The 15,056-nt window shown below is 42.2% G+C and overlaps 1 protein-coding gene across 1 annotated transcript in view; it reads left to right on the top strand.

Moving 5' to 3' along the window:
• Nucleotides 1–15,056, top strand: part of CAP2 (cyclase associated actin cytoskeleton regulatory protein 2) — a 317,746-nt gene that overhangs the window by 210,411 nt on the left and 92,279 nt on the right. The window contains exon 7 of the mRNA XM_029590710.1: nucleotides 4,472–4,577. Coding sequence (XP_029446570.1) covers nucleotides 4,472–4,577 — 106 coding nt within the window. The remainder of the gene's footprint in view (nucleotides 1–4,471; nucleotides 4,578–15,056) is intronic.

Genomic DNA, 15,056 nt, shown 5'->3' on the forward strand with positions numbered 1-15,056 from the left:
AGGTGCAATGTTGTACGGGGAATTTTGGTAGGATAGTTTTCAAAGTGGATTTATTTTATGCTCATCAATTTGCTTTGAAAACCTCTGTAACTTATGGAGGCTCACAAATCTATGCGGGTTGTTACAAAATTACCCCCTGTAAGGGGAACTTTCCAAAATATTTCCCTGTTTTACCTATTGAAATAGGCTTTTATAACATTGTCCATCTGATTATGCGGATAAGCTTAAGTGCAAGTTTACCCAAATTGAATGGAGGCATTCCCAGGGGTGGAGCTTATGTGGTAATTTTTTACCAACTGAGGAGCTTGGAGTTTTCGGGCTGGTTCCCAGGAGTTTTCCTCGGGTCCATAGTTTTTCCAGGAGATAAGATACTGCAACTGGTTTCGGACCCTTTGGGAATCCAAAGTCTCCTGGACCTCTAATTGAGTGTCTTCTTCCATAGCAACTTCGATGGTCTGAAGGGGCAGACTGCCCAGCCAAGAAAGAATTGCAGGTTTCAAGAGAGAGACATGGAAAACATCATGGATCCCTAAAAATGCTGGTAATTTGAGCTTGTAAGCTACAGGACCCAGTTGTCACTCAATGGAGAAAGGATCCACAAATCGCGGTGCAAACTTTAAAGACAGCATCTTCAAATGTAGGTTTATAGTGCTGAGCCAGACCAGGCTTCCTGGGCGAAGTTGAGGCACTGGATGACATTTCTTGTCTGCGTGTTTTTTAAAGCACTCCGCCATTTGCTCTTGTCTTCTGCCACAATTCCTGGAATTCCTGTCCAATCAGGTTAGCTGCCGGTCAAGAAACAAAGATTGGAACAGATCTTGGTGTACAGGGATGGTGCCCGAACATTATGTAGAAGGGTGATGACCCTGTGGAACTGTTCACATGGTTATTATAGGATAATTCATCCCATGGGAGGAAAGAAGCCTCTGATTTACTTGCTCGGTTTGTCCATTGCTCTGGGAATGATAAACTGAGGTGAAATCCAATGTAATTTCAAACTTCCTGCCAAGCCTTTCCAGTATTGGGCAGTAAACTGAACTCCCTGGTCTGAGAGGATATGAAGGGGAGCCCATGCTGATGGAAGATATGTTGGACAAAGAGTTTAGCCAGTTCAAGCATGGATGGGAGACCCAGAAGGGGCATGAAATGAGCCATCTTAGAAAATCTATCCACTACTACCCATATGGTGGTGTTGTCGCCAGAGAGGGGAAGGTCAATGATGAAGTCAGTGGCTAAATGGATACAGGGTTCCTTGGGGGCTGGCAGCAACTGTAACAACCCCCAAGGTCATGCTTGCATACATTTATTCATGGCACACGTGGGGCAGGACTCACTTCACATTGGTCTTCATCTGGGTCACCAGTAATGTTGTTTGATTAATTCCAACGTCTGGGTGATATCTGGGAGGCCCACCAAGCGGCAATCATGAGGTCACTGAAGAACCTTCTGTCATAGGCGCTGAGGGCCACAGTCTTCCTATTAGGAGCCGTGAATGTGGCAGCAACCACAATCTTTGCAGGGTTGGTAAAATGCTATGGAGACTCCAGAGAGCCCTCAGTTTCAAAGGAGTGTGAGAGGCTTGTTGGTTCTTCTCAGTGGGACTTTACCGCAACTCAAAATCAAACCGATTAAAAAACAATGTCCAGCAAGCTTGCTGTGGTTCAGTCTCTGCACTTGCACTAGATGTTCTAGGTTTTTGTAACCCATATAAATAGTTACTGGGTGCTTGGTTCTTTCCAGCAGGTGTCGCCATTCTTCTAAGGCTAGCTTGACAATTAGAGGCTCACGATCGCCAATGGTATAATTCTTCTCTAAAGGGGGGAACTTTCTTGAAAGTAGAATCTTCCACCAGGCTTACCCTGACTAGACTCACACAATTCACCATGTCATCATTTTGCCTCACCATCTTACCGCCAATTACCACTGTACATATCTCTAGCTTGCAATTTCTGAATGAAGAAGGAAGAAAAACTAAAATGCGGTTATTCACAGTGCTAATACTAATATATGAGAGCTAGGGAAGACCCCATCTGACCTGCAGTGTGCGTGTGTGTGCTTTCAAGCCCATAGGAATCCAGCTGACGTTCAGACAGGCTGCCCGCGCACGGTGTGTTTGAATATCAGCTCATTACACAGCTAATAGTTTCACATATGTATGCTTCCACGTATTAAATGATGGCATAAACTGCACATGCTGGTAGCAAACTACCTCACTTACACATAATTTTAATTGAAACCTATGTGCTTAATTTGCAACCATGCCTCCTAATCATGCCCAGAGCGCCTCTTTTCTCTGCAGCCCAAAATGCAAGCTTTATGAAAGTACATACATGTATGCTTTCTGGTGGCTAAAAATCTACTTACCTGACTACAGCTGATTTATGTCAGTTAACTTTAGTTTTACCTGCTTTAAAGGTGACTAAGCCTTTGAAAACTTACTTCATAATATATATTAGGGATGGCCAAGCAGGCCTGATTTTCAGGCTTTTGAGACTGAATATGCATGAGATAGATTTCCATACAGTGAAGACAGCGCATGTAAATGTATCCCCATGTATATTCGTTGTAGATATCCTGAAAACCAGACCCGTTGTGGCTCTTAAAGACTGGAGTTGGTCACTCCTGATATATACCATCAGTGATATCACTAGTAAACAAAATGTCATTGTCTGTGTTAGCTAGATTGTTTATTCAAAGGTTGCAAAAAGAATGATGAAAAAGGAAAATAAATGTTAGTTTCATTGCAGCATTCTCTTGCTGTTGCCTTCCACAGCCTGTGCTGTCAACAGGCTGAGCAGATAGCTGTTATCTTTTAAAAGGCTACTAGCTCTAAGTGTCAGCCTAATTGTTGTTTTGTCATTGGAAGGTGCTGTGGTTCAGTGGTTGAAACACAGATTGGAAATCCATTTTCCAGGATTTCTATTCTGAACTCTGTGTCTGCATCACAATCATTTGCAGGCCAATAAACTGATTAGTGGACATATTATTCAACTAAAGTTAGCCAGATAACTTGCCCAGTATATTCAGCGGGATAAACGTCCCACTGAACACACTCGCCTAAAGTTATCCAGCTCTAGGTAGATGGATAACTAAAACACCTGACTATGTTTGAATGTAGCCAGTTAGATTTTGTAGTTATCTGGCCTTGTGTGGCCAGATGACTTCCTACTTATCCGGATATCTTCAAAAGATATTTGGTTAAGTAGCACTTTGAACAAAAGAAAAAAAAATGCTTCCAGCGCTGGAAAGGAGCTTTCTTCTTAGCTAATTGGCACCATATAAAAGCAAATTATTGTTTTTGGTATTTACCATTGATACTGGAAAAAACCTTGTCAGCACAATTATGAAGAGAAGGAATAATTAAAATTTTGATATATTTAGTTGGTTTAGTGAGCAGGCTTCTCACTGTAAAGTTTTCAAAACAGAATTAGGAATGGTTGGTAGGTTCTATTATGGCCTCTGGTTTAAAACAAATCTACCTTTTAGTCTTGAAGTTATAGTTAACTAAAACAGGTCTCGTAGAGCCATTCTCTGCCCTTGGTGAAAGAGGGCTGCTTTCCCTTCTTGAACCGAAGAGGGATGCTCCGGACTTGTGCCGTCTCCTCTCCCCGAGCCAGCAAGGAGAATGGATTGTAGCTGGGCCTTTCCCTGCCCAAAAAGGAAAGATCATTTTTGCAGCTTTACTCACGGCTCTGGAACTGGAACAGAATGATGCAATAAACCATCTCTGATCGGATCTAAAGGATGTGACAGTGTTTGTCGTATAGAGTGGGACATATCTGAGGGACAGTTGTACTAACCCCACACGTCCTCGCACACCTCTGGGCAATTTGTACCACTGGTGGTGTGTAGTGTCCTGCCAGTGCAGAACTTGTGATGACACGAGGGCATCATGAAAGCCAGCCTTCCTACATGCATTCATAAGCAGAATTTTCTAGCTCTGAAGGCGTCTGTCGTAAGGGCTGGTTGGTGCAATGTGCCTCTGTTTGGGGGCTGCTCCCATAAACAGATCCCTATACCTCTTATCCCCCCCATGTGCCCCTTCTCTGACGTGCCCATCATGTCCCTGCCATAAAGGATTCTACAATAATCCTTAATATTATATTATTACTAAAAAGGAAAGAAATGATATGTATTAGATCCCGGATGATGTCATAGGTAACCATTTGTGATAGTTCAAAAGGGATCTTAAGTATGTTTGCCGGAGTAAGCAAAACCCTCGGTTTATTGACTAAACCTTCCAGTAATGCAGGTGCTGTAAATAATAGAATTATAACCAAACAAATAAGGTTACTGTATTATATAAAACAATGCAGGCCGCTTCCCAGAACCGTGAGCTTGATGTGCCTTTATCCTCCACTTCAGCTTTGCCTTCCCAATTTACATATTGCTAATCCCTTTTATTTACATCCTTGTAATTGAAAGGTATTTACATGCACGTTTCGTTCTTTTGTGCTTCTTGTTAACAAAGCGATGCTCGTCATGTTGAGTGGGTGAAGTCGTGCCTGAATATCTGGACTGAGCTCCAAGTGTACATCAAAGAGCATCATACCACAGGCCTCTCCTGGAGTAAGACTGTGAGTACTGCCCCCTCTTTTCTTCTCCTTTCTCTTCCCTACCCTATTCATGATGGCACATCCCGCTTTGGCTGTCCTGGGATACCAATGCACTACTGCACTCTGAATTTCACAAAATCCATTTTGTGCGTAAAAACAGCACCTTGTGCCCCTAAGTTGGGCACAGGTTTTCCCTTAATACATGCGAAGTGGACTTTGTGAATTTCTATGGCTTCACAGACAGTAAACCTACGCAAAGAAGTTTACTTTTGCAAAATTGTATGCAAATTCAAATATAATGAGCTGCTGCAATGCAAATAAGTGCAAAGCAGCTCATTAACTATATTTGAAAGCACTCAAACATGTACAAACAAGTTTTTGCAGGCTGATTTTCACAAAAGATAACTACGTCTCAGGGAGACGTAGTTATCTTTTTTGCAAAGTTGGCTATAGGAACTTATGTGCATACGTTTTCTACAGGGCTTATTTGCATAAATGTCCTGGTGGAAAATTTTACGTACGGAAAATTGCAACTTTGGTGCAAAATCCGATGCAGCTTAGTACATCAGCCTTCTCATGTCTTATACTTTTGATGTTATAGAAAAGAAAAAATAAACATTTCAGAGCAATAGAATTTAGTGCTAATGTATGGCGTTTGACGTTTTCAGCATATTCAATGGTTCTTTCTCCTGACTTTTCTTCTCTCCTACCGTCTCTCCTCCTTAGCAATTTGCATTTATATCTCCCACTCTTTCTTCCTCTCCCTTCCTTTCCACTCTATTTCCAATCCTGCTTTCCTCCTCTCCCCTCCTTTCCTCTCTCTCTATTTCCAGTACTGCTTTCTTCCTCTCCCCTCCTTTCCGCTCTCTCTATTTCCATTCCTGCTTTCTTCCTCTCCTTTCCTTTCCACTCTCTCTATTTCCATTCCTGCTTTCTTCCTCTCCTTTCCTTTCCACTCTCTCTATTTCCATTCCTGCTTTCTTCCTCTCCTTTCTTTTCCGCTCTCTCTATTTCCATTCCTGCTTTCTTCCTCTCCCTTCCTTTCCTCTCTCTCTATTTCCAATCCTGCTTTCCTCCTCTCCCCTCCTTTCCTCTCTCTCTATTTCCAGTCCTGCTTTCTTCCTCTCCTTTCCTTTCCACTCTCTCTATTTCCATTCCTGCTTTCTTCCTCTCCCTTCCTTTCCACTCTCTATTTCCATTCCTGCTTTCTTCCTCTCCCCTCCTTTCCGCTCTCTCTATTTCCATTCCTGCTTTCTTCCTCTCCTTTCCACTCTCTCTATTTCCATTCCTGCTTTCTTCCTCTCCTTTCCTTTCCGCTCTCTCTATTTCCATTCCTGCTTTCTTCCTCTCCCTTCCTTTCCTCTCTCTCTATTTCCATTCCTGCTTTCTTCCTCTCCCCTCCTTTCTGCTCTCTATTTCCATTCCTGCTTTCTTCCTCTCCTCTCCTTTCCTCTCTCTCTATTTCATTCCTGCTTTCTTCCTCTCCCCTCCTTTCTGCTCTCTATTTCCAATCCTGCTTTCTTCCTCTCCTCTCCTTTCCTCTCTCTCTATTTCCATTCCTGCTTTCTTCCTCTCCCCTCTTTTCCGCTCTCTATTTCCATTCCTGCTTTCTTCCTCTCCTCTCCTTTCCTCTCTCTCTATTTCCATTCCTGCTTTCTTCCCTCTCCCCTCTTTCCGCTCTCTATTTCCATTCCTGCTTTCTTCCTTTCCCTTCCTTTCCTCTCTCTCTATTTCCATTCCTGCTTTCTACCTTTCCCTTCCTTTCCTCTCTCTCTATTTCCATTCCTGCTTTCTTCCTTTCCCTTCCTTTCCTCTCTCTCTATTTCCATTCCTGCTTTCTTCCTCTCCCTTCCTTTCCTCTCTCTCTATTTCCATTCTTGCTTTCTTCCTCTCCCTTCCTTTCCTCTCTCTCTATTTCCAATCCTGCTTTCTTCCTCTCCCCTCCTTTCCTCTCTCTCTATTTCCATTCCTGCTTTCTTCTTCTCCCCTCCTATCCGCTCTCTCTATTTCCATTCCTGCTTTCTTCCTCTCCCTTCCTTTCCGCTCTCTCTATTTCCATTCCTGCTTTCTTCCTCTCCCTTCCTTTCCTCTCCCTCTATTTCCATTCCTGCTTTCTTCCTCTCCCTTCTCTCCATATCCATTCCTGCTTTCTTCCTCTCCCCTCCTTTCCGCTCTCTATTTCCATTCCTGCTTTCTTCCTCTCCCTTCCTTTCCTCTCTCTCTATTTCCATTCCTGCTTTCTTCCTCTCCCTTCCTTTCCACTCTCTCTATTTCCATTCCTGCTTTCTTCCTCTCCCCTCCTTTCCGCTCTCTATTTCCATTCCTGCTTTCTTCCTCTCCCTTCCTTTCCTCTCTCTCTTTTTCCATTCCTGCTTTCTTCCTCTCCCTTTCTTTCCTCTCTCTCTATTTCCATTCCTGCTTTCTTCCTCTCCCCTCCTTTCCGCTCTCTATTTCCATTCCTGCTTTCTTCCTCTCCCTTCCTTTCCGCTCTCTCTATTTCCATTCCTGCTTTCTTCCTCTCCCTTGACTTTCTTTTATGTCTTTTTTTTCCTCCTCCTCTGCTGTTTTTGTTTCCGCTATGTAAAATTTTAAAATCGGTCTTTTTCCATGTCGGTTCCTAAATTATGGAACAGTCTTCCATTGGAAGTTAGAGAAGAAATGAATCTGATGAAATTTCGGCGCAAAGGAAAAACTTGGTTAATGATGACGGAGCCTCTGAATTAATTCTTGGGAAAACCATTTAGGCTTAAGGGGCTGGTGATGCTGGCGTATAATCCCAGAATCAGATAGATATATATGGGGTACAAACTTAAATATAGAATTACTGTAATGGGACAGAGGTGGGTACCTTTCTAGGGCTGCTAGTCTAGATGGCTATTAATATTATGTTAATTATTTGTTTTAAAATTTCGATTTATTTTATGTTTGTGTATGTTAATAAATTTTATAGATATATAAATATATAAATTCTGCCTCTCGCTGTCTTGCCCTACCAATACTTTTTCAGTCACCTCTTTTTAAAACTATATCAGTCTTTTCCCTCTTACATTTTCTGCCATCCCTATCGTTCCTAAATAGATTATATAGTACATTATAGCCATATCCCATTAATGGGACTCATTGGATCACTTCTCCTTGATAGCAACAGTACTCAGGTCTTCCTTTACCCTTAGGGTTTGCAGATCTGGGATTTTATTTTTTAGAGACTATAAGCATTTCGCACATTGCCTCCCAGCTATTTTGCCTTGGCTTGTCTGTATCTGTGTTCTGTACAGCCTCATACCTGCTCTTCTCATATACCCTGTTCTTCAAGGGAAGTCAGCTCTTTATCTTTGTGTTTTTCCCCCACAGTCTTCATGTATTTGTCAAGATGCAAGTCCAAATCAATTGACTTTCATCTCTTAACCCTCTGCTCTAGTTTAAACTCCTGTCGATGCATGATAAAAATTTCTCACCTAGGATCCTTTTACTTCTCACAGATGTCGGCCATCACTACAGTAGATATTTTTATTTTTCCATTTAAATGGCCCCAGCCCCCAATATGTCTTTGCGCCAGAATTTGAGCCACATATTGACCTTGATGATGAAGCATAACCTTTCTTCTCCTATCTCATGATCTGGTAATACCACCAGAAATACTATGGTCTTTGCCAGGTGTTTAAACTTCTCTAAATTATTGACTCCCTCCTGTACTACTACACTGACTCCATTTATAGTCAGGTTATTGGTCCCCAAGTGAACTATGACATCCATCCGGAATCCCTTCTTTCTTCTCCTATAATACTAAAAATCTGGTTTGTATTCCTGCTAGTTGAGGATCCCCATAGGCAATTGACTTTGTATGGCCAAGAAATTGTGCATCCCAAATTAAAGTCTTTGATAATAAAGTCCTCCTGCAGATGTTTTCTGTTATGGGCTCTTTTGGCAGTGTTTCTGGACATTTGTGTACTATGAGTATCCTTCTGCAACTCTGTAGCCATGAAGTTTTAATCCATTGCTGTGAAGGCATTTTGTATCGCTGTCATCTGGTGGAGGGGAGGGGCTTTCTTCATCACCGATCTTATCCTGCCAGAACTCAGTCTCATCGGCTCCTGATTCTTTGGAGCCTTTATGGAAACAAAATCCGATTTTCTGGATGCTATATATGGGGGAGGCAAATCTAATTTTAGTTAATGCCTCCTTAAAACTGTGACTTAAGGACATAAGAAATTGCCATTCTGGGTTAGACCAAGTGTTCATCAAGCTCAGCATCCTGTTTCCAACAGTGGCCAATCCAGGCTACAAGTACCTGGCAAGTAATAGCAGTGGCTATTCTCTAAGACAACTTGATTAATAGCAGGTAATGGACTTCTCCTGGTTTATCCAAACCTTTTTTAAACCCCGCTACTCTAACTGCCCTAACCACATCCTCTGGCAACAAATTCCAGAATTTAATTGTGCGTTGAGTGAACAAGAATTTTCTCTGACTAGTTTTAAATGTGCTACTTGCTAACTTCATGGAGTGCCCCCTAGTCCTTCTATTATCTGAAAGAGTAAATAACCAATTCACATCTACCCATTCTAGACCTCTCATGATTTTATAGACCTCTATCATATCCCCCCCTCAGACGTCTCTTCTCTAAGTTCAACAGCTCTTCCCTCTTTAGCCTTTCCTCATAGGGGAGCTGTTCCATCGCCTTTATTATTTTGGTCGCCCTTTTCTGTACCTCTGTGCAACCATATCTTTTTCGAGATGCAGCGACCAGACTTGTACACAGTACTCAAGGGGCTGCCTCACCATGCAGCGATAACAGAGGCATTATGACATTTTCTGTTATTCATCATTCCCTTCCTAATAATTCCTATTACATTCTGTTTGTTTTTTGACTGCTGCAGCACACTGAGCCAACGATTTCAATGTATTACCCACTATGATACCTAGATCTTTTTCCTGTCTGGTAGCTCCTAATTCGGAACATAACATAAGTATGAAAAGGCGTAGATTTGTATAATGCAGCTAGCACCTCAGTGTACAAATCAACTCCTATCAGACCTTTCATCACTTATAAGGACTATAATTCTTTACTGATGTTAATTTTACTATGAATATCTCTGAATGCTTCTATAACAACACCCCACCTAACCCCAACCCACCTCCTGCAAATCCACCCTGATTCAAAGTGCCCCTCTAGAGTGGTACATATATATAGTGTTTCAGACTGATCCTATACAGAGGTTCTCTCTCTCTCTCTCCCTCTCCCTCTCCCTCTCCCTCCCTCCAAGATGCATGTGTAAAAGCACATGCAGCAACCATATTTTAAATGCTACAAAATGAGGCATTTTTTTATATGGGCGCATGCGTGTTCCATTCAAAATGTACTCGACTGAAAGCAAAAATCATTATTTTTGTAGAGAAAAATGAGCTGTCTGTTAGAGGACATCAGGAGAGTGATAGTATGAGGTGAACAGGATATGAGATGGCTTGCTGCTAAGGGAATACTTGGGGTTAATTCTGGCTTTTATGGCCTTTCTCTTTTGTCAACATATTAAATGCACGTGTAGTAGTTATTATGTCTAGAAGTTATTATGTCTGTAAAAGATGAAGAATGTATTTTTGTATTTGGATGGCTAACTTCATGCCCAGAGCTCTCTGTTACAGTCTTCTTTTAATGGACTGTCTAAACAGGTTTTTGGTGTAGCTTGTTGAAGCATCACTGTGCTGAAATACTCTGAATGCTACTTTGAAGACAAATAAAAGTCTGACCCCTTTACAGGCTGCATTGTGCTATGCTTTGCACTGATTCTCACAGACCTTGTACTGGAACCAGGAGGTGAAGAAGAGCCAAGGTATAACCAAAAACTGATCCCCGATACACATGTGCAGCATTTCTAGTATCATGCTTTCTCCCTAATTCGGTCTCGTGGTTGGGGCAAGGTTTGCCCTGTAACACTGTTTGACCTTTACGTTAAATCCACAGCTGCGCAGGGCAACTGTTCCTTATTTCAGCTTCCTGCCAAAATGCAGGAGGCTTTCTTTAGTAAAACCATTGAACTCATACACACGCGCATGCTTTTTTTTTTCCTTGTTGGGATAAAGGCTGCAAGCAGCTGTTGTATAACCTAATAAGAATGTGAGGTGGCATTCACAGCCCCTGGGAGGGGGGCAGGACAGGGGGAAGTGAGTCGCAGCCAGCCCACAAGAAGGAAACCAACAGATGGGAATCGTTGTACCCTGTAGCAGGTTCCGAAGGGAGCCATAGCCTGTGGCTGTCTTCCGAGGTCTATCACTGGGAGGAGGGGAGAGGCCATAAAGGTTAGGGTGGAAAAATCTATGTTAGCTGCGCAGAAAGGCTTAAAGGTGCCGTTTTCTGAGTGGGATCCCATTCTGATTGAGCTGCAAGCTTGAGAGCCAGCTCATGCACTGCCATGACAAGAGATCTGGAGTTGAGGCTTCTGCTTCCCGGACCAGCCAGGACCGTGGAGGCAGCATTCACGGCCCCTCCCGGGAACAGGCCAGACACGAGGTGTGCCCCTGACCTGGTCCATCACTGCAATGACCGGGCTACATCCCAGGAGGAAGAGAGGTAAAAATGGAGAAAAGTGACCAGGTGGTTGCAAGTGAAGGCTCATGGCACCATTGATCCTATTGATCTGGAAAGCCCAGAACGAGTAGGGAGGGGGAACTAAAAAAGAAATTAAAAAGATGGAAACTCAGAAGGAGATGGAGAAAGCCATTAGGCTTAAAAAAACAAACCAGAAAACAGGAGTATTGGTTAAACGTTTTAAGTTTTGGCAGGTGGCACCCTGCATGCTGTCACTTAAGCAGGTTTCCCTTAAGACTTGAGAACAACTGGAAATGAAGCGAGCAAATGTCAGGAGCTCGTGGCAGATGCAGACTTCAGAGCCAAATCAGTGCAAGAGAATTAAGGGATTTGCAGCATGCAGCTCCTGCTCAGCATTTAGTTTCACCTCACGTACTTCAGCCAAGTCTATTAAATCAGCAACGCCTCAAATTGAGTTTGCCTACGACTTGCCATCATCATTTCCCTGTGCCAATTTTAAGTTGCAGTTCCTCAAAAATAAAACGGATGAAATAAAAACCCCCAAATGATTCCCTTTAAATATAGATGTGTGGTTAAGCTGAGCTGTCATTCCATGGAGACGCGCCACTCCTGATCCCGTCCTGCCTCCCCTGCACACACACACTCAACACCGTCATTCTGGTCTGATGGTGATCCATTATAGCATAAGTCTGGAGTCGGAGGGGGGGGGGCTCCATTTTCACTGGAGGTTTTCAAGCACACATGTGCCTGGGAACCCAGTGAAAACCCGTGAACTGAAAATAACATGCGTGTTAATGCACGGAGAGCACACGCTAATGCTGCATTAGTCTTAGCACACTTGTGTGTTAGTCCACATTAATGGTAACATGAGGATAAGCTATGTTGTATGTAAATCAGCTTATTAATATTAAAATGGGGTTAGGGCAGATTGCCTATTCTAATGCAGTTTATTACACTGGTCCATTAAATAGCAGAGTGCTCTTTATAAGGCGACAAGAAGAAGTTAGGAAAGCTATTAATGAGTTTTGATTGATTCTTGGTAGATTGTGATGTGTTTTATTGAAACCAGCACAAAATGGTGTTGCTTGTGAGAGCACTTGGGTCTTTTTTCCAGATGTTTATTTATTTCAGCATTTATTACACATGCATGTTAAAAATTCTAGGCGGGCTCTGGAGATATTAAGATAACATATTGCAAAACTACTTAAGACATCCCCAGCTGCAACCCAGAAATTCATGTTTGTTAGTCACCTTATTTTGCGGGAACTCTAGGTGACGCACTTAATAAAACACATCACTAGCTTTGATGCATGCATTGCTTTTGTGTACGCTTAATATAATTAGCTAGCAGTGTTTATGTAGCCTGACTTTCACTTGTCCTTTTAAAAATGATTTACTGTCTCTTTTTGGCTCAGCAGTTTTCTTCTGCTGCATTGGACCTCCTGCTGAATTGGAACCAGCTTCTATATTTTGGGCCACAGCACCGTGAGCCTTTCATATGTTTGCCCCTAATTTTTTTTATTTACTTTTTTTTTTTTAATAGAAATTTCCATCCAATGCATAAACAAAATATTTAAAAACCCAAATACAAACCAAAATGAATGTTGCACCAGCAAGATGATGAGGAGACAACAATGTAATTTAAAACAGTACACCCACCTGCAATTTACATAAGTATAACTTAAAGCAAATGGAAAATAATCAAATAACCATGCAGTCACTAAATATTCTATCAAACAAAAACCTATCCCCACAAGAACTCCCAACCCTAGCCCAGAAGAGAGCACAAAAATTCAAAGGTTTTAAAAAAAAAAAAAGAGAGAAAAATTCAGCAGCCAGCCAGCCCTGAGACTGAATTAAAAAAAAAAAGAAACTGACCCAGTGACATCATGACAGGGATGACTATTACCCCTTTACAAAACTGAAAAAGGGTGCCCAGATGGTATCAAAAATAGTTAGCTTGCCCCTCATCACCCAAGTGTGTTTTTTCCATAGCTGCAATATTTTCAGCTTTCTCCATCCAGTCATTCCAAGATGGTGGACATGCATTTTTCTACCAAGACTACCCTTGCTGCTAATAACAGATGTTGAAGTAATCACTTTAGCCTCATTGAGACATTGTCCTGAATATTTTCCATCAACAAAAAGACTGACATAGATAGGAGTATATTCAGCCCTGAAATCTTGGAGAGGGAATTATGTATCTTGGCCCAAAAGTTTTTCATAAAGGGGCAGTCCCACCAAATATGAAAAAAGAAGCCATCCATTCTGCAATTACACCAGCAAAGTGGAGAAACAGAATCATCCCATTTACTAATCCTAACAGGGATTGGATACGATCGTAGAAAATCTTCAACTATGTATTCACCAAGCTAAGGGAAATAGAGGAAAGGACAGTATATCTAAAAAAAAAAAAAAAAACCCTGTAATCCTGCTCCTCCAAAACCTCATCCCATAATGATGAGGAGGGGTAGGCAAAATCCTTAGTCAAAGCTCTATATAAATGTGAAATCAAACCCTTATGACCCATTTGTTTAAAAAGAACTTGTTCGGAGGGGAGGTTCATATGATATCTCAGTGAAGGAAGGAGGCTGATTGTGATTCTCCTGCAAACTAACTTTGAAATATATCCTTGATTGCTTTTACTTGGCCCCCAAAATGTCTAAGACTGTGCCTAAAGATAACTAGTTCTGTACCAGCTATATTGTCTGATAAGGCAAGGAAAGTGAAAAAACTGGAGGAAGATTCAGATCTAAAATGCTGAGCCCTGAGGAGAAAATGTTGGCCGAGGAACTTGAAATTTCAGACCCTTCTTTCCCCCAGGGTATGATTGCTGCCATGACAAACATGCTTAATCAGTTGTCCGCCAAAATCCACAACAGTCTTGACGCGCAGCTTGCTACAGTGGTGGATAAAGAGGCCCGACTTGTTTCCACTGATAACGAGATTAATACCTCTGTTAAGGAAATGGCATGCAGGGCTGGGGAAAGTTGAAGACTCACTTACTGTGGCCTGCCAGAAGATAGAAAAGTTGGAGCACTCCAACAAGGTGCGCATGGACAAGCAGGACAATTTGAAAAACTGGAATTGCAGAAATAACATCTGAGTGGTCGGTCTCCCTGAAAAAATGGAAGGGTCTTGTCCAGTGGACATTTTCTCTGAGTGGTTGCCACGGATACTAAAGCTCTCAGAATTGCTTGCTAAAGTGAAAATCGACCATGTGAACTGCTTGCTTAGGCCGGTGTCAGACGGCAACAGGAAACTCCAGCCAGTGATTATAAGACTGCATAATTTCACAGATGAACTCCTGATAATGTCGGCAGCCACCATATTGTTCCACCATGACTCAAGGATTTTTATCTTCCAAGACTTCTCTGCTGAGTTGCAGCATCAGAGGCAAACGTTCCTTGGGATTAAAAGGGACCTGAGACGACGGGGGGGGGGAGGGCAACTTATGTGATGCTATACCCTGTGAAACTCAGAATAACCATGGGTGATAGCACAAACATATTCAAAGAGTGCAAGTCAGTGGAGCAATGTCTGTGGGAGTCCAGCGGTGATGATCTAGACTCCAATTGTAGTTATTCTTCGGAATTTAGACCGGGTTTTCAACTTCCGTCTTATTATGCAACAGTCTAACCTGGCTGTTTTACTTAACTTTTTTTTTTTTCCCATATTGTGGGGCCACTAACTTTGATGCTGGAGCAGGGGAGCCGTGCTGAGCAAGGCTGCTGAGAAGACTTTGGGAAGATCTGCCAGCAATGGTGGCCCTCTGTTCATGCTTGTTTAATATTTTGTTGCCTCCATGATAGAATATGATGTTTTTTCTTTTTCTCTTTTTCACCTTTTTTCTTAATATGTGTATGACTTTCACTTTCTTGGGTCACAGACCTGGTGGAAGCAGTAAAGTTTCACAGGCTTTTTTCATGTGTTGAGGTTGGCGCTATAATCAATACAA

This window comes from Rhinatrema bivittatum, chromosome 2, assembly GCF_901001135.1.
Source record: "Rhinatrema bivittatum chromosome 2, aRhiBiv1.1, whole genome shotgun sequence".
Taxonomy (NCBI): domain Eukaryota; kingdom Metazoa; phylum Chordata; class Amphibia; order Gymnophiona; family Rhinatrematidae; genus Rhinatrema; species Rhinatrema bivittatum.